This window comes from Amphibalanus amphitrite, unplaced genomic scaffold (assembly GCF_019059575.1).
Source record: "Amphibalanus amphitrite isolate SeventyFive unplaced genomic scaffold, NRLGWU_Aamphi_draft 000507F_arrow, whole genome shotgun sequence".
NCBI lineage: Eukaryota > Metazoa > Arthropoda > Thecostraca > Balanomorpha > Balanidae > Amphibalanus > Amphibalanus amphitrite.
In genome coordinates, this window is record NW_024882001.1 from 269,787 (window position 1) to 289,685 (window position 19,899).

General features: G+C 46.6%; 2 protein-coding genes across 2 annotated transcripts; one reads left to right on the forward strand and one right to left on the reverse strand.

Moving 5' to 3' along the window:
* The first annotated feature begins 2,039 nt into the window (after window positions 1-2,039).
* On the forward strand, window positions 2,040-11,337 carry LOC122392934 (nascent polypeptide-associated complex subunit alpha, muscle-specific form-like). Its single transcript, XM_043388314.1, has 9 exons — window positions 2,040-2,059; window positions 2,894-2,989; window positions 3,861-4,056; window positions 4,361-6,561; window positions 6,858-6,976; window positions 7,309-7,442; window positions 9,287-9,366; window positions 9,652-10,346; window positions 11,141-11,337. The coding sequence occupies exons 2-9, from the start codon at window positions 2,902-2,904 to the stop codon at window positions 11,228-11,230; spliced, it is 3,603 nt and encodes a 1,200-aa protein (XP_043244249.1). The 5' UTR covers window positions 2,040-2,059; window positions 2,894-2,901; the 3' UTR covers window positions 11,231-11,337.
* A 45-nt stretch (window positions 11,338-11,382) lies between these two features.
* LOC122392935 (40S ribosomal protein S13-like) lies at window positions 11,383-18,885 on the reverse strand. Its single transcript, XM_043388315.1, has 4 exons — window positions 18,778-18,885; window positions 14,819-14,946; window positions 12,382-12,547; window positions 11,383-11,580 (listed from the first exon to the last, which is right to left on the reverse strand). The coding sequence occupies exons 1-4, from the start codon at window positions 18,798-18,800 to the stop codon at window positions 11,442-11,444; spliced, it is 456 nt and encodes a 151-aa protein (XP_043244250.1). The 5' UTR covers window positions 18,801-18,885; the 3' UTR covers window positions 11,383-11,441.
* Window positions 18,886-19,899: the final 1,014 nt, after the last annotated feature.

Consider the following 19,899-nt stretch of genomic DNA (forward strand, 5'->3'; position numbering starts at 1 on the left):
AAAGCTGTTTGGTGATCTCAAACGATTTTTTCTTTATGCAGTGGAACAAAATGGAAAATATGTCATACAACAGGAACTAAAAAAGATGCAGCCTAGGTCGTCTAAGAAATGGGTGCAACATTGATAAAATTCTTCATTGAATGAATTCTGCAAATGCTTTTGAGTTTTGATAAAATGTGTGGTGATTATAACTTATAAGGAGGCCACTTTACTATAAAATTGCTCAGGATTCCTTATCTGGACCTGTCAAAAAATCCTGACTGCACACCAACAATGAGCATTAAATCCGAAACCTCTACCAGGTACCCAGGGATAATTAAATTCTGATTCAGGAAAATATTTCACATCATACAAATAAAAACCTTTACTATATTGAAACTGAAAATGTGATGCCGATCCAGTGACCTAAGGGTCTTAAAGTATAATAATGAATTAATCTATTATAAATTTGGTGGTGACTGTCGACTGGCGTCTGGCGGCCTAGACCTTGAGGCTTGAAAGTGGCCTTCCTTTTCCGTTGACTCTGATCCTCCAGATGGAAATGATATAAAGGATCATTTTTATCTTATTTCATATGAGCCAGTCAGCAAAGTGGCTATCCTGTTTCAGCATTCACACACACAATAGTTGACTGTCAGTCTCTCATGCTGTCAGTGTTGTGAAGTAACGAAGGAGTGAGTTTTGTTGATTATAAATTGTGATGTTATGTAAAGGACTGGAAAATGAATGTGAAAACTATGGAAACATATTGGCAGAGTATTGTCACTTACTATCAGGACATATGGATAGAGAATACATTCAAATTAACAAGAAATGCCAAATATCAAGGTACTCAATCACTGATAGGAGTGGACTATCATATGTTTTAATGTCAATGATATGAAAGTTAAGACTAAAACTACCTTTTACCTCATCATACCTAATGAAAAATTGTGTGAAGAAAACATTCACAGCCTCTTTGAAGCACTTAGACCACTAAAAAACAAAAAATTTCACGTAAATATGTTGTGTCTCCTTCCTTCAAAACATCATATCGGATGGCGCCACTTTCGTCGACAGTTACTTATCTGCACGCAAATCGAGGAAAACGTGAATTGATTGACGTTTACGTGTTTCCAAATTTAAAATCACAGCATATTCAAACTTTTCAGTGTACCTTTTAACATCTAAATATAACTAAAACGATAAAAACTTACCTTCAACACGAGGACGACGACAACCACTCGACCGGAGACGTCGCGACGAAATAAACAAACGGCGCCGCCAAATGAAAAATATTCTCCGATATGAGTAATGTGAAATTGAGTCGCAATCATTTTGGGTAGTATGAAAAATGCTCTTTCCAACAGAACCCTAGTAAAAAACGTGAATGGACAAAAAATAACTTTTATTTCGACATAAATATTGGCCTGTTTTTAAGTCATTCTGGTATGCCGTAAGATTTCGACCTATAAATTGGTGTTCCCCCAATCATTGAAGCTTGAGCAGTGAAAAATATGAAAGCCTAATCTGTTTTGCATCATTAGTGATTCTCCTAGGGTGTTGCCATTTCTCCCTAGGTGTTGCGAGTTGCTTTTGCAAAACATGTTCCTGAAACGGCTCAATTTTTTGAGCCCTCAACATTACGCCTATGGGAGCCTCTGACGTCAAACGCTCAATATTTTGAGCGCTCAATAATTTGAGCTTTTCCCCCTTGTGCGTGGGACTGATGTATGTAACTGCACTAAAGGGTTAGATCAGGGTGTATGTCACGGTTTAATTGTTCTTTTGCGTATTATATCCAAGATTATATCCAGATTTGATCTTAAGTTGGGCTGAGGAGGTCTTCAATGAGTTGGAGCTTCGTGTGCAATTGCGGATCCGGGGGGACCTGTTTGGGGCAAATAATGACCACCCGCGGACTGCAGAGCCTGAAATCGACGAAAATTTGCGATTTTCCAAGAATAAAGCGGAAACTAAATTTTCATTGGGAAAAGCTTGTTTCAAATTGCACAACAATGCGCAACCAATCTTAATCCAATGAGATTTAAGGATTTTAAGGAACCTCAACCTTTGGGGGGTACGGTACCTATAGGCCTGGCTACACTATGCGTTTTCTGCATGCGTTTTTTGCGTGTGCGGGTTTTGCGTAATATCGTTCTAGAAAAAAGGTTATTATTAATTAAACTTCTTTAATATTTATATAAAAGTTGATAAAACGTTTATGTTAATTAAAAGTTTATATGAAAAACATATATTAAAAACGTAATGTCGTTTCTTTCTAGAACGATATTCCGCAAATCACGCAAACTCGCAAAAAACGCACGCAGAAAACGCATAGTGTAGCCACTGCATAGGTATGCCCCTGCAGCATCCAAATTCCAAGGCGACCTTTCTGGATCTGCCAGTGTTCGTGTGGGCTAACATTTATTCCATATCAGTTGCAAATGTCTCATATCAGCACCCAACAACACATCAATTATATTAATGTGGGGTTTTAATTGTGAAACACAATCTAAAAACAGATTGAACTGCTGAAACTTGAAAGGTTGCTGAATGTGAAAATAAGCGTTGCTGAATGTGAAAATAAGCAAGATAGCATAAAAGGTGCTAATTTGAGACACTTTCTTGTTCTAGTAAGGTATCTCACCTCAACGGGTCTCAACTTTCATCTTCCAGGAAGAGGAAAGTGAGCAAAAACTTGGTGCAATGAAATTAAATACCCGAGCATCCTTACACTTTACATTGAGTGAGGATGTCTGATGTATTCACTTTATGTTCAACTGATTTTGTCTTTTTGATGCCTAAACATCAAGTGTTCAACTTCAAATTCATTTTATCTTAGTTATTTAGCTAAGGCTGAAGCTGGAACTGTGCTAATAATAAATCTCATTATCATTTTCTTCCCATCTAGAGATCAATATGACAACTATCAGCTCAAGTGAAGGACCAAATGATGATGGCTCTACTGCAGCTGCTGCTGCAAACACAGGAGCTTTTGAAAATAATGGTAAGTATGTAAATTCCATTTAGTTTTTCCTCTGCTTTGCATGGTGTTGCTGAATTATGTGCATGTGTGTCACTTTTTATGCTATTGTTGTACCTAACTGTGTGGAAGTCATTGCCAATATCTCATCATGCATTGTAAGGCTGCTATGTTCTCGTACTGACTGATGGTGTGGGCTGTTACATTCATTCTGGGGAGCATGATAAATTGCACCAGTGAGAACCAAGAATCAAGAGGTAGTGTTTTGTCTATTTTGTTGTATGGTATTATGACTCTGCCTGTAATGATTGCTTTTTTGTTAACTTAAGTCATAGGAGGGAGCTTTGAATTATTTGGATAAGACACCTGCCAACTTTCACCAGAGTTTTGGTGTCATACTTATGATTTTGTATTAGAAGATCTTGGCTTGTCCTTAGTGCTCACTGCTCACATTATTTTTAGACAGCTATTCTTGTAGGATACTTCCTAGATTATTTATTGCCCAATTTATCACTTTGACACTTTTACTTGTTCTACAAAAAAAGTCAAAGCAGTAACAACAATCTTAGATAACAGTAACAAGCCTTGAAGTGAAAATACAGCAAAAAATATAAAAGTGGTTCATTGCAGTTACTGCTCAAGTAAAGTCACTGCAAGTACCCAATTCAAATTAAGCATTTCAGGGAATGCCTTTTTTCAATGTTGGTACCTATTTGGTCAAAGATATTTGATGAGTGGGAGCCCACCTTCCATCATTGCTTGTCTGACATGCCTCTCAAATGCATGTTTATTCACCCGGTGGCAGTTTTGATAATTACCATAATTACCATGAAACTCTGTAAGATTTGGAGTCAAGACAAGGATCTTTTATCACCAAATGTTGTGTGGATTACAGGCGCGGAATACCCAAACGAGTGGCAGCCCTGTGTGGACGAGACGTCCGGCTACACGTACTACTGGAACCCAGCCACCAACGAGGTGTCCTGGGAGCCTCCGGTGGACATCAGCAGCCTGCTGCAGCCGCCGCCGCCACCGCCACCGCCACCACCGGCGGACCCGGAGCCCACACCCAAACGCCTGATGGAGGAGGGGTGAGTGGGCCTGCAGCTTGCTAGCTGGAGCTGGTGTAATCGGTGTGGGGAGAGAAATGGGAGAGTTATATAATAGTTAACTTATGTGCCCTGAAACTCATTATACCAAATATCTATACAAAAACCGTGAGCATTGTTGTTTATAATCTCGTGTCATCCTTGCTAGGTGATTATCTTATCAGTAAATAATTCAGGAAGCGATAAAGCTGATTGGGTCACATTGCATAATAAAGTTTCACATTTCATTTCTTGAGTCCCGTAAACACACTATTTGTCCTGTAACGTACTGTCTCGGTGTCCTCAGGATCCAGTTGATCACTTCTTACGGCGGCGACTCGACTGAGGATGAATCGGAGGATGAGCAGCCAGCACCACCTCCCCGGAAACCCGCCGCCGTCAGACGCCGCTCCCCGCCGCGCGCCAAGAAACCTCCCTCGCCGCAGTACGGCCCCAAATTACCCTCTCCGGAGTACGGACCCAAACTGCCGTCCGCTGCGTCACCGGTATACGGCCCGGCCGGACCGCCGTCTCCCGTGTACGGGCCGGCGCTGCCCCCGGCGGCGGAGGAGCGGCCGTCGCGGTCCCCCTCCCCGGAGGCGCCGGCGCCGGCTCGGCTGACGATGGGCCCGTTCGGCACCACGGCGGCTGCGTTCGTCGGCCCCGTGCTGCCGCCTCACCTGGCTGCCGACCTGGGCTCCGGCGCGGGATCGGCGCTTGGCTCAGCGGCGGCCTCCGGTGCCGGCTCGGCAGCCGCCTCTGGGGATGAGGAGGAGGAGGCTGAGCTGCTGGCACAGCTGCGGGAGCGGGCCGCCCAGCTGCGGCAGCTCGGCGGGGAGCTGCCCAGCGGCGTGGAGAAGCTAGTCACCGACCCAGAGCCAGACGAGAAACAGAAGACCAAGCCGACGAAGCCAGAAGCGGAGGAGGTAACCGCAAAGCCAGAGCCGGATTTGCCGGTGGCGGAGCCCGAACTGGATATCCTAGCGGCCATTGAAGCGGAGGTGCCGCCAGATGCAGAACAAGAGCCCGAACCGGCTGTCTCGAGTCCCGCACCTGCAGCTGAACGGCCATCGGAGGATTCAGAACCTTCAGATGAGCGGTCGACTTCGTCCAGATCGCGCAAACGACGCCGCAAGGCCCGCTCCCGAGCCGCGGTGGCCACGGAAGACGGTCCTCCGGCTAAGGAGTCGCGCCTGGAGGATGAAGCCAGCGCGCCGCAGCCCGCCGATGATCTACTGGCCATGATCGAAGCTGAGCAACCACCGGACTACGAACAGTCTACGACATCCCCGGCGGTCAAGACAGCCTCGGACGCTACTGAAGACCCAACTATGGACATAATCTCCGCGATTGAGAGCGAGATGCCGCCTGATTATGAGCCGGCTGTGGATTCTCCGGCGTCCACCGCACCTGCGGAGAAGAAGGCCGATTCGCCCAATGCAGACTCGACTCTTGACATCATATCGGCTATCGAAAATGAGATGCCTCCGGATTATGAGGGGTCGGGGAGTGGCAAGGCCAATTCTGAAGATAAGTTAGAACAATCTGGCATTGAAGGGGGCGAAGAGGCGATGGACCTTGACGAACCGGAGAAGGAGAATGAACCTAAGGTGGTGACACAAGATAAACCAAAGGCGAAGAATGTGGAGACAGTCAAAACGAAGCAAGAAGAGACTAAGCCGTCAGAGCCAGCAGCTTCGTCCCGCCGTCGCTCTCGCTCTGTGCAGGGTATGGGTCTAATCGCCTCCTATGGCTCCGGTTCAGACTCCGAGTCCGGTTCGGAGTCGGACTCGCGGTCGGGCTCCGACTCCGACCCCAGTTCACGGTCTGGTGACTCTGGGTCTCGGTCGAGGACTCGGCGGAAGAGGAAGGTGGGTCCGACGGACCGCACGCCCCCGCTCTCCCCTCGACCGGCGAGTGAGCGGGAGAGCTCGCCTGTCTACGGCCCGGCGCTGCCGCCGACCGGTGAGCTACCCGTCCCTTCACCGGTGGCGGCAGCAGAGAGCGGCGAGCCCCCCGCCGCAGCTACCGCCGGCCCGGCCACGGCAGCACCAGCCACCAGTCTATTTCCAGCTGTATCAGCCTCTGCAGCTCCGGCCCCGCCGCCTCCAGAGACCTCCAAACCGTCCACCAGTAAACCACTGTCAGACCGACCGACCACCAGTAAACCAAACCAAGACAAACCACCAGTCACCAAACCAGCCCCTGCGGCTCCGTCGCCTCCCCCGTCCGGCTCCAGTTACACGACATTCTCCGCGGGTGCGTACGAGACTCCGACACTTCAGGTACAGGACGGTACCTGTGTTGGGCTCGGGTACCACGAGGCCGGTCCGCCTGACCGGCTGGCCTGGGAGGAAGCGCCGCAGAAGGACCGCCCCCGCCGACCGGCCGCCGGCGACAAGCGAGGGTTCGTTCAGTTCCAGAAGGGAGGCACGTTGGAGCCGGCCCCTGAACCGGCGAAGGAGGTGGTGAAGGAGCAGGAGTCAGCTGCGGCGTTCTCTCGTGCTGGTGAGTACCGAAAAGGTCACAAGTGGGCCAAGCGATTTGGATGAGTGAGGTAGTGATTTAACATATGCTGTTTGGCAGCGGATTCATGATTATCAGATCAGATCGGCAGTCGGTTAATTACTGTTGAATTAGCCAATGGAGCTTAGTTACAGATATTGAATGAATGGACCAATTTATCAATGTCGAATGTATATGATCGATAATCCGGTCCTTTCTATTCAGTGCTTACTGCACTGCGCCCACCTGCCTCTGCCCCAGTGATTGCACTGAGCTGTTCTCTGGCCGTTTTCTCTCAGACCCGGAGGACGCGGACCGGATCAACGACATGGTGGAGGAGATTGTGGACAAGCTGGAGTTTCTCGGCGTCGGCCTGGAGACCGTGTCACCCGTCAAGGTGCTCGCCATCCAGACTCAGGTAAGGTGACTGATGGACGGCAAGGCGGGTCGTTTAGGCTAGTCGAGATAAGAGGATGCCACTGGGACTTATGCTTTGCTGGCTTCTGAATCTTATTGTTGATGATTTAGTCAACATTTTTATCTTACACAGTTGTTTTCACTCATAAAATTGATTGCATTGTGTTTGACGTGATACCCAGGCTTGGTTCCCCTATCGATTTACAGTGACCTTTACCTCAGATTCGGTGGAGACTTCGCAGTTAAAATTGCTTGGCCTGATCTTTGTCCCCTCCGCGCAGGTTGCTCGTTACCAAGCGACGACTGACCTTAACCTGCCGGCTCTTTCCTCAGACGCTGTGCGCCGCCTGGCAGTCGGGCGACCTGCGCGCCGCCTACTTCCTGCGCTGGCTGGAGGCACAGGTGACCGCGTTCGCCGAGCGGGAACGAGACTCGGCGCCCGACGGCTGGACCATGCAGTGGCACAGGTACGAGTCCGCGCCGCGGCCGACACCAGCGCCCCTGGCGGCCGCCGCGCCAACCAGCCGCCGCCGGCCGCCGCGTGAGATCGGACATTTGCCGACGGATGTAACTGCTAATGCCATTGGCGCTGTGGGACCTAAGGGAGGGGGAGGGGGGATAAGCTTCGGGTCGGGTTTACTTATCATGGCTCTCAGCGGTTAAGGTTGGGAGAACGGGGGTTGTAGAAGACAGCCGCGAAGAGTTCCCCGGACTAATGTGGGACACGCGCGAAAGGCGAAGTGTTGTGGTCAGAGTTCGGTGATATTGCGAGAGTGTGGTGTGCTTATCTGTTGATGTTTTCCCACTGCATGTAAAAATAAAGTGTAATGCATATGGAATCCTTCAAAGGAAAATATTAACCTTTTACGAACAACGGACTATCTTCCAGGCTATATATTGAACAGAGATTAACTGACGTAGCAGTTGGAACAAGAATCAGCGTCTTGTTATTACCTCGATAAGTAATCAATGCCATAGAAGCCGAGCGACTTATGAGCTTCACCATGTTCACTCTTGATCTGAGGCATAGCGCCAGCTAACTATGTTGACCAATTCATTTTTTTTTCGGCCAAGTGGCGAGCTTTGCATCTGGTGTCAGAGCCGGGCTGCCCGCTGCTCTACCGCTACCAGGCGGCAGGCAGCCGCAGTTTCTAGTCTAGCTTCAGTAGTGTAGCACGGTAGTGCGCCGACCGTCGTTGAGAGTAGAATGGCGTTAGTCAGTGTATGTGGGTTGAATCCTTGGGTCCGAGGGGAGGCGAGAGCATCCTCTCGGCTGGTGGGCCGTGCAGTGAGGCCCGCCTCTTCAGGAGCTCGTCTCTAGCAATACGAGACCAGAGAACCATCCAGCGTCACCGTCAGCCTCTACTGCTGCTGCTGCTGCCGCTGAATGTTGGCGAACAGCTGAACAGAGCTCATGGTAAGTTCTGGTAGAGCCAGCAGCTACACCGCATAACCCCCGGCCCGTTTGAGTGTGCCCTTGCCAGTTTTTCAGCACCCGGATATGCCTTGTCTCGTCAGAAAAAAATGTGACAATTACCGGGATACAAAAATGCTAACCGATGCATTGGCTCCAATGGCTGATACTCGTATAGAGGTACCTCTTGTCATGCTGAAGTGATCAGGGTCATTGGGACTTGCTTGTCAAGGACAAAACTTCAGTGATGTTTTTTATCGGCTGGAAATCGCTCAGGTTAGATTTTCACGACACTCAGTTACCCTGTAAATAAGTAATTCCTTACCTTGCAAGTTATATTGTATACACCTGTTGATTATGATCCCCTCGCCCCCTACTTAGTCCATTCGTGTTTCTGTGTTCTCAGATAGAGACTTGCTCTTCTGCATTTGGAGTTCCTATCATGCTATCATGGATTTACCGCGTACTGTTTTCATATGCACGAGTGTTTTGCTGATTTGATTTCTTCTCTTTCTGAATTGCTCAAAAGTCAGTATCACGTCTGCGTCTCAGATATGAGTGTGTAATTTAATGCCAGTCATACGCAATACGCTGAACGTTTGATTATGTTGAGAGTGCTGTTGTTTCTCAAAAGAACAATCATTCGTCGAAAAAAAGCATACATATGTTGACAGGTTATGTGCCACAGCCTGTGGCCATTTACAGTCGTCTGTCTTGCTGTATGTACGTACCGCCACCTCAGCTGTTTGCCCTGTGCCGGCAGGTGAATAGTCAGGGTCCAGTCTCCTGTCTCTCTGGGGTGAGAGCCGCCGACAGTGAGTATCCACCCCGCCCGCCCCTCTATGTGAGATCGCCTGCCCGTGCCGCACTCTAATCCCTCGCCCGTCCGACCGGCAGGACCCGCAAACGGTACACGTACACCAACCTGAAGACGGGCCGGGAGCAGAACGACTATCCCGACATGGAGCCAAAGTCGGGTGAGTTTGTCCACTGCTTCGAGCGGTCAATTGTCAGGCATTTAAGCACGGAATAAGGGTGGGATAAATAGTTGTATTTTGGGCTAAGGTGGCATCAGAGACTTTGCAATCGAGCTGAACTGAACATTTGAACATGACGTAATTCAACCACTTACTGTTTAGATGCGCCGTTTGAGAACAACTGTTCAGGTCAGGGGGCAAATTTGAGAAGTGGTGGTCTAATGTGTCTCGGTAGTGATTTATTTTGATCACCGGTACTAAGATCGACAATTTTCTCATCTGCAGAGACTGGCCGTACTCCTGCAGACCCGGCACACAAAAAGCGCGACAAGAAGAAGAAAAAGCCGGCTGCCGCGATGGAGCCTGCAGCGGCGCCCTCTGCCGTCCCTGCCCCTGTCCCGTCCACTCCAGTTCCCCCGGCTCCGGTGGCGCCGCCTGCAGTGGATCCTCCCCTCCCAGCTCCCCAGAAACCCGTCCCTCCCCCTCCACCTCCATCGCTGGGCCCCGTTCCGACCCCGCCACCGGGAGTGCTGAAGAAGCAGCCCTCGCCGCCGGCCGGTGACGGCGCGCTGCCCGTCCCTCCGCCGCCGCCCAAGTTCGAGGGCCGGTTCCGGCTGGAGCCCCCTCCTCCGCCTCGGTTCCCCGTGGCGCCGCCGCCGCCGTCCCTGTCCTCCTACGAGCCTCCGCCGCCCGGAGAGGAGCCCGATGTGCCGCTGCCAGTGCCGCCGCCCCCACCGCCGGAGGAGCCCCCGCAGCCGGAGCCGCAGCGCGGGCAGCAGCTGCTCTCCGAGCTGGACAGCTTCTACTCGGAGGTGGGACTGCTGAACGAGGTGTCGGCGCCGCCGCTGCCAGCCGCCCCAGCCCCGGCAGAGCCGGAGCCGCCGCTGCCGCCCACGCCGTCACCGCCGCCGCCCCAGCCCGAGGAAACGGCAGCAGCAGCGGTAGAGACCGCCGACAGACACAAGAAGAAAAAGAAAAAGGTGAGGTGTATGGCAAGGTGAATGGTGTTGGAGGCAATAATTTTGCGTTTTCTTACTTAAGGCCAGCTGTAACTATTACCATGTAGCGGTTTATTACACCATTTTCTTTTTTTCAAATGCGTCTGTTCCGTCTGACGTGGGCATCGAATTCCGCGAGATGTGGAATCCTATCACAAAATGACAATGCCATTCTTGCGGCCAGAATTTTATTCTCCAGAAGTGAAATTGCGGGAGCAATGGAGTAGTTTGTCGCCAGACATTAGAAGTCATTAGAAGAGCAAAAGTTTTCCATGCCCCTAGGCCCTAACAAAATCGAACAACGCGAGAACTACAGCACAGTAGTGTAGTGTGAATTCGAACGGGCTCGTCTCGAACCAAAGCCTTTGGATTTATAATCGGATCCGCCGGAAAGTGACAGGGACGTAAAGCTATATTCGTGACCTAACTCAGTCTCATTCAGGTGTCCCAGCAATTTTGATTGGTCGGTCCATTTTGTTCTGCGTGCTTGGTTCCCATGAATGACTGCTCGCCATCTGCTACTTCGATTCTCTATTCAATATCCAGCTTCGAATAAGATCTAATATCTCGATCCATGTACATTTGCTACTGATGTGCGATGTCCCCCCTCCCCAACCGCGTATGCGCGTCTTGCTCGCTAGTCCGAGATCCCTGCTGTCAATAGTATTATGTCGTATGGTGAACTATTTCCCCTATCCCGGCTAGCCAGCGGACCTCGGAAAATCGCAAGTGCGGCTCTCCAGCATTTACGGTTCCTAAACATTCTCGCGTTTCAGGGTGCGATGACTGCTACCGCGCTGATTCACAAGAAGAAAGGCGTGGACAAGCTGGTGGCCAAATGGAAGACGGTGCAGAAGGGGATGTAGGAGCCGCGGCACTCCTGTTCAGGACCAACGTCGATCGTGTCCGTCTCCAAGTCGCTGTGCGAAACGTGTGTATCACTCGCTTCATGTAAAATAAATGTCTGCTTAAAGCACTCTTTTCCTCTAAGAGCATTGACTCACGGCGAAAAGGCGGCTTTTGAAGTTTTTTTTTTTTTATTTATCGCGTCACATGTCACGTAGGGCGGCGTGGAACCTAGCTGATGAGGGCCGAGGCGGTAGCGGCCTCGTATTTCCAGGTGGGCGGCAGCACCTGCTTCTTCTTGTAGTAGCGCGCCAGCCGGTGGATCCGAGACTCGATCAGAATCAGACGGAACTTGGAGTCCTTGTCCTTCCTGCGGCCACACATGGGGGACAAAGAAGAGCTAATTGCAAATACAACTCCGTGGAATGCGAGTACTTGACGGACTAATTGCAATAGGCTTCACTTGTGCAACAAAATCCAATACGATTAGTGCATGGGGCGACATTGAAAAGATCATAACACAAGTGATCAGTGCTTGAAGAATTGGAACGGCCGGAGCTGTAGGCTTAGGATCACTTTTTTGTAGCTTGCAATTACATCATTTACCGAACCTTTGTGACAGCTAAGACAAAATAACAGGGCACATTTATACCAATAACAATCATTGACAAAATCGCACTCCGCCGAAGCATAATAAATTTGGAATTGCAGTCTGCTAACACTGCATACTCAAATGTTCTTAGGGCACGAAAATGAACGACACTGTTCACCGATAATTAATCCGATAAATTTAGCGACTTGCATTTAGCGACTTGGCAATTGAAAACAATCAAACTTCCTTCTCAAATTTTCGGATGCAGTAGCGATTTCAAATTCCTTTTTCTTGAGTCGTGGGGTATTATGTTTTGGAAACGCTTACGCCAGCAGATACGCCTGATTTCAAGTGTATCACAACTTACAGTGTCAAAGGCTCAGCCCAAGACAGGAGCATGCCACCCAATCAGAACTTACAAACACAAGTTTGAAATAACGCACCCCAGCCTCATCGTTCTTTAAAAGTCAAATTAGTGTGCTTAGTGTGTTCATGATACCAACGATGTCTCATTTTCTTCTTGTATTTGTTAACAAACTGAAACAGCTGAAACAATAAAAAACGGTAACTGCCACTCACCTGAACTTGTCCAAATGCTTGCGGATGGCAATGGCCGTCTTGATCATGCAGTGCAGATCCTCGGGAATGTCGGGGGCAAGGCCCTTGCTCTTCAGGATGCGCAGAATCTTGTTGCCAGTGACAAAGCGGGTCTGGGCGACGCCAAGGGTGTCACGCAGAATCACACCTGAAAATGGAATTCACTTGTGTTAAATATGAAATTTATAATGGCATTGATTGACAGGCAGAGGTATATTTATATGAGCACTACAAGAGTTAAGAGTTACTTGGAGAATTTCTTGCGACAATGGTAGATTCTAAGCATTAGCGACCAGCCAGATACCATGCATTTGTGCAGGACCTCCTTCACACCCAAACAGCTAGACTGATTGCACTCAAATTTGATATACTGCTGGTTACTAATAGTCTGGCAAACCTAAGAAAGAATGGATTTAAAGTGCTGCGGTCGCGGTTGATGCATGTGCATTGATATTGTGAGAGCTTGTATCCCACTTGTACAAATGTAGGGCTCCAGTGCTACTTTGTTACCCATAATTTGTTACTATGGATATTTATCTAAAAAGGGAAGCAATTGCTGACATTTTGGTGCCATAAAGTAGGCATTCGAGTACCTACTGATTTTATAGTTACACTTTTCTACTGGCCAACTCTGATACAGCTGTCCAGCTTCAATGTGCTATTGCATCACTTGGATGGAAGTTGCAATCAAATACCATTATGCATAGTAGCACAAATTTTACTTCATAAGTGGTGAAACTGCTCACTATTTGTTTTTCAGCTAATGGTACAGCAACATCAGTCATTTCTTTATATTCAATCCTGTGACTCCTGTCTACAAGTTATTAACAGATACATTCCAATCCTCCACAGCATCTAATGCCCTTTCATCCCAGCCCACAACATCCAGCACTGCCTTTCTGGACCCATCAAGTTAACAAGCTACTATAGTTCGTTTTTTCTAAGTTCGACCCTCACTGTAAACATCTTTTTGAACATAGCACGAGAATTGCTAGCTGAATTACTTAGTATGAAATAATATTTTCGGAGTTTCTTGAGTGATATATATTGAAAAATTGATAGCAAATATTTCGATACTCGTAGTGGTACCTTTTTCAATGCGAGTGATGCACAGTGCGAGCTTTGTTAAGCACAACAAAATAACACAATTCCCATGCAATCGGTGGAGCTGGGTCCTCCAGTGCAGATAAAATAACCTATACGATACCGCCTTCCTAAGAACTTATACAATATCACTGTCTATCACGGAATTTTAATTAAATATCTAGACAATCAGCGCTAATTTAATAAAAAGAGCGTCACTTCAGTTACAGGTAAGTCACACTTACACAAGGTGACCCCCCCCCCCCCCCTTTGCGTGTTCGTTCAGCGTGCCAACCACTATTTATTTAGCACAATGTCCCATATTGGGCTCAGCTGGACGCCGCCGCTGTCGAGATTCATTGACGGGCGCAGCTGTCGGATCTCGATGGCCTCCCTGATTTTACGTTTTTTCCAGTGGGGTTCGATGGCTAGGGTTCTCGCCTCGAACGGGTTCAAGTCACCGCCACAGGTACAAAAGTGTCTGGCCGTCGCTGACGTATCGCAGCGTCCGTGCTTGATATCGGCGGTGTGCTCCTTCAATCTGTCCTGTTTTGGTCGCCCTGACTCTCCGATATAGCTGGAGCCGCACGAGCACTTTATCTCATATACGGCCCCTTTCTTCTTGCTCTGCTCCACGGGATCTTTGACGTTAACCAGGTGACCCCTCAATCGCTTGGATTTGTGAGCTACCTTGATTCTGTGTGGCCTGAGAACCTTGGCTATCCTTTCGCTGAGACCTGGGACGTAGGGCACTGCCGCATAGGCTTCTTGGTCTCTGGCGGCGGCTTCCCCCTGTACGGTCTGGCTGGCGTCACGGCTGAATTACAGCTGAATTACTTAGATAACTGGTTAGCGCACATTGTACTGCAGACATTAATAATATTTTCCAAATAAGTTTTAAACACCGATGATATACCGTTCTGTTAAACGCCGTGCGATCTATTGATCGGTTCAGTTATAATTTCTGACAAAATGTCTATCCCTGTGGGGTTGTATATAAAGTAAAATACGAGCTAGGAGTCTGGGAAATAAGAGCCAGGGAGAAATATTTTTGAGTAAAATTAATCGTCTGTGAAATCAATGTGCGCCAGCCAGTTTTCTAAGTAATTCAGCTAGCAATTCTCGTGCTGTGTTCAAAGAGATGATTACAGTGAGGGTCGTACTTAAGAAAAACGGACTATAGTTAATATGGTACGAGGGTAACAGCTGAACAACACCAGTTTATGCCCATGGTAAATCTAGGCAGATGTTTCAATAATATTTATTTTGGCAGTTCACAATCTGTCAAGGGCTTTTGTCAACATATGATATAAGTAATCATATGGTAGGTACCTACCAATTTCAGATGGGGTGTGACCCTTACGGGCCAGCTTGAAGATCTGTTCCTTGACATCATCTGAGGTGAGCTTCAGCCACGTTGGCACACTTCGGCGGTACGGAAGGGCAGACCGTGAAATACCCTTTCTGAAATAGAAAGAATGGTCATTAATACATGCCATACACTAAATGTCACTAAACACTAAATGTTTTAAAAAATACATGCCGTTAAAATGATTGACAATTTACAAATGCTGGGCGCTTTTCGGTCACAGTTTTTTTATCAGCAGGCTGCGAGCATGCTGCTACTTATTGGCTCCTCATTGGTCGAATTCAAGTGGCCTATTCATTAGACCAATGAGAGGCCAAGAAGCCCCAGCAATAGCTTCCTTATATGGGGAAACAGACAGCATGCTGAAAAAAAACAGCGACCGAACAGAGCTCAGGACTGCATAGCATGCCAACAGAGTTGAGAAGCAGCAACCATTAGGGTGACTAATTGACACCAGCCCATATCAACAGGATCGAAAATCCACACCAGCCTGGACCAAACTGGCCTATGCTTATACTGCAAATGCATGCTCATCCACATTTTGTGAAAATACAGCATCAAAAAAGCTAATGGTTCCCTCAGTGACTCCACTACATCTCCCAGACACTTTCTCAGCTAATGGTTTAATCCTCCTTTTGCACTCTAGGCTCAAAAATGATTAGAACTTAGACGCCATCAACAATGCCATATTGTCAGAGATGATATGTTAACCCTATTAGTGGCAAGGGGTTTCATCCACATGCTAGGTTTTTCAAGAATATCTCCAAAACAGCTGGAGCTAGGATGCTGAAATTTTGTGACTTTTCCTAGGACAGACAGGAAAAGTCACACATTCCCTATTCCCTGAAAAGTTCAAGTTGATACCTTTATCAGGGGCGGTTCCAGGGCATCAGGAATTGGGAGGTCCTATTCATGAAACGAGTCATTTGGGTGAAGATCATAATGTTGATGCATTATAATTGTAGGTATTCATTCTGTACGTAGATTAACATTATCTGTAGGTAGTACAGGTTCACAAGTGACCAAGAGATGGATCATAGGCAGTTCCAGGAGAAAGAAAGGGAGGTCGATTTCATCTCCCAACTTCAGTGCCCTGACAACGCCTATGAATAACCAATCTTCTTTCAGTCATTCTATCACATATTCTTGTAACATCATAAGACCATTACCAATCAGTTTTGGTGATGCACCAACAAGAAACTTGAATTTATATGTATTTCAAGTACCTCCCATTTCACAAATCCATTTACCTGTATAGCCTATGACTTTACCTATGAAATGCCAATTTTAATACGTGTTAATTTCTGGTTCATTCTGCATCAATTGGCAGTAGTTGCATCAAAATTGGTTGAAAAAGCATCTGAAATTTACATTTATATCTCCCCTCCTACTTCCCCTATTTGCCTTTGAGACTTTTCTTGTTCAAAATGAGTTTTGAAAATTAGGCAGTTAAATCTTGAGATATCAAAGGGGGTCCTACACATCCCCCTGCCACTAATAGGGGTAGCCAGGAGCCTGCCACCAACAGGGTTAGCCTAGAAAATTGCTTAAAAAATTATTTACTCCTAAAAAAGCATGCACAATACAACCAGAAATAGCAAAACCTAATCTAACCTGACCTAACCCCACGCCCACCTAACATATCCTCACCTTACCTGAATCAATGGGTAGATGGGTGTAACTTAAAGGGACCCTCCCACCTTCAAAAAAGTTAATGAATTGGCATGAAAGTGATGTCGCTCGGTTCAGGAAGAGCGAAAACGAATATCTACCAAATTTCATCGAAAAATATTCACCGGTTTTCAAGATATTACACTTTTACTATTGTTTACTTTCTGGGATCTCCGCTGTTCCTAGCGACTTTATTTGAAAGTGCGGCATTTGTTGCGCGCAAAGCAGCATATACCAACGTGTGATACCAAACGTTTTAGTAAAAGATTTAAAAATCGTTAAACCTCCGCTGACGTCACAAATTCTAAGGGGGCATACCAATGCATTAGCCCCTTAGAATCCGAAAACTGCAAGTTTGAAATTCCATATCTCCGAATTAAAGCATTTTTCGATGTTGTGAGTGCCCAAACCGGTATTTTCAGGCCATGGCCACCAATTTGGCTATCTCAACTCAAAACTAATGTTAAGGTGGGAGGGTCCCTTTAAGACTGATTTGTGTAAAAAGTAACGAGTAGGTATTGATGCAAGATCTCTTAAGCTTTCAAGAATGTGTCCTTGCATGTTCTTATTCAGCCAATTCGTCCAGTTTTAAGAGGGTGTAAAGAGACAAAATGACCCAGATAATACAATGTGCCCACACAGCAGTCTGGTACAGTAGGAAGATACCTAGGTAGGTAGGTATCAAGCTCAGGGTCCACGATACTTTTTTTAATAAACTTAGCTCGAATGTTTGAATGGACGGATTGACAGAGCCAGGGCCCTTGCTAAGCAGAGCTTGTTGCGTAGACTCTGGCCCCTACCATCCAATCGTGCAATTCCGGGTAATGGGAGAATTTAGATGCCAAAGTTTAACGTGCCCTTCAAAGCCGGACACAGCCTGTCCCACTCAACCAACTTCATAGCTGCGGCTGCTCCCACCAACTGCAGACCATCCCCGTCAGGAGTCTCAAATATCAAGCGCCGGAGCGACTTGAACCTGGGCTCTCACTACTGGGAGTCCGGTGCTCTACCGAGCTACGGGACAGACGGGACAGATCAGTTGGGCAAACTAGACCTTTGGAATCAAAATATGGAGGCATCAAAAGATTGATTCCTTTTGGGCATAAATGCAGACCATTTCTAACTTACCAATCACATAAAAATAAGAGAGTGTTTCAAGAAGGAGCATGCCTGATCTTGAACAGAAATGCTTGAACTATCTACTAAGCAAAATAATATTGCTCCTATCCATAACAATTTGAATTCTATAGGTAGTGAAAGGCAATCAAGGAATTGATTCACTTTAAACAGATAATCATAATATTGATTCCCCATCAGCTGGCTAATCATTATTTTGATTCACAGGTAATGTTAACAGATAGGCAACAATGACTTGCAAGAATACAGCATTTATCTTGCTATTATTCTCATTTAGTGGTATCCTCAGCACCACAACTGATACCTATAGCATTGTTGTACTTTACCTTCACTACATTTGATAACAATTAACAATTTTTAAATGTCAAGAATACAAAAACTGAAGCAACAGGTAAAAACCATATAAATAATATAAAAGCACTACAACAATGATAATTAGGGGTTTAAAAATTTCATTTTGCCATTTTACACAAATACTGATTGGTTAGTATGTGATTCATGACACAAAAATAACATGCAGTGTGATTTCCTCAAAACAGCTTTTACGTGATGGACAGTGGCTCTGTCTTCTTCCCATTCACAAGGCCAAAGGGACAATTTCTTAGCTTTGAGGTAACACTTTTTACAAACCTACCACATTTTTCTACCTTTTAAAAGAAAAATCTCACCGTCATGGGCCTTTTTTCAACCGTAACGATTCATTTGAAGTCAAAAGTGTACCCAAATGAATCAAAAAATTGATTCCATGCCCATATTTGGTCATGGCTCCTCCCACCAGAATCAAATTATTGATGCCTCCATATTTTGATTCCAAAAGTCTAGTTTGCCCAACTGAGATACTTCATGTAGAACCCGCACAACAGTAAAAGCATAGCCCGTTACCCTTTCAAGAGGCAAATTTTAAACCAGAATTAATTTATAGAAATTACATTCAATGAAAACTTTGCAAAATGCAAATCAACCTGTATCTCCCAGTCGAAAGGATGCAATACACTTGTGACGCACACACAATAACAAACTTATCAAACAATAGGCGGAAAATAAATTATAACGAAAATCATTCAGAAAAAAATATGACAAGCAACTTTGCGCATTTATAACAAACAAAATTAGCTCACCCGGGTGTGTGCATACGACCCATGATTGCAAAATTTTATTGCTGGTGCGCCACAACACGGACCAACAATCGGAAAGGACTTGACAGCGCTGTCGTTAAATAAATATGCAAAATATTTTATTTTGTCATATACATCAAAGTGACTTTCTGGCCTCTATGTCCATTTTATTTATTTAAGGAAACATTATCGAAATAATTTAATTCAGCTCAAATGTCACCAAAGGTGTGTGATTTTCTTGAAAAAAAAAATCAGACCGAGAAACAGTGCTAGCAATTTCGCATCATCCCTTCCCATGTCATTAGTCTCGAAACTTGTCCCAAAGTAAAGACACATTTTTAATTGATAAAAAAACAAGGCGCATACAGGGGTGAGGAGGGAGGGGCATACGGACTCGTGTCCCCCATTCAAATCTGGGGGCCCATTTGAGGCGTCCGAAGTTCGTCTGCCTGGGCCTCAAATGACAAATAGACCCTAATACCGTCTGCCGAATACCGTCTAAAAATGAGCTGAATCTGCTAAAATGGTGATTGAAAAGATCGGTAGGGCCCATATCGGACCACAGCAGCATCTCGGAATCCGGGCCAACCCGTGACTGGCCCCCGCTTCTAGCCACCCGGGGCCGGTTGGGTTGGCGGTTGCAGCCGGCCGGCGCAGCTGGCGGTTGCAGCTGGGTTAGTCGGCCGGCCGGCCCGGCAGTTAGTCGCTGCCCGGGCCGTCTCTGAGCGCCTTGCAACCACGCTCATCATTGAATGTTTTTTTTTTTTACTTGTTATTACTTTGAGTCGCTTTAAGTGAAATATGCCAGCGTGGAAAACAGTAAAAATATTTTGAAAGATAAGCCAGCATTACGGTCCAAACTCCATAGAGAGGCGGACATACGAATATACGAGAGTTTGGCGACGAAATTCTACGATTAATTGTTAAGTGATGGGGACCATTCCGTAGACCATACAATTTTCTGTAGCATCGTATAGGTAGTCGCTGCACTCAAAGGTGTTTTACTTTTTGAGTTATAACTATGCCAAAGAAACTTGGCAAGTAATCACCGGGGACACGACACCATGTCTACTTTACTGGGTTTGGCGGTGAAGTCTGTGATGCCATCACAATAAAAATAACCTA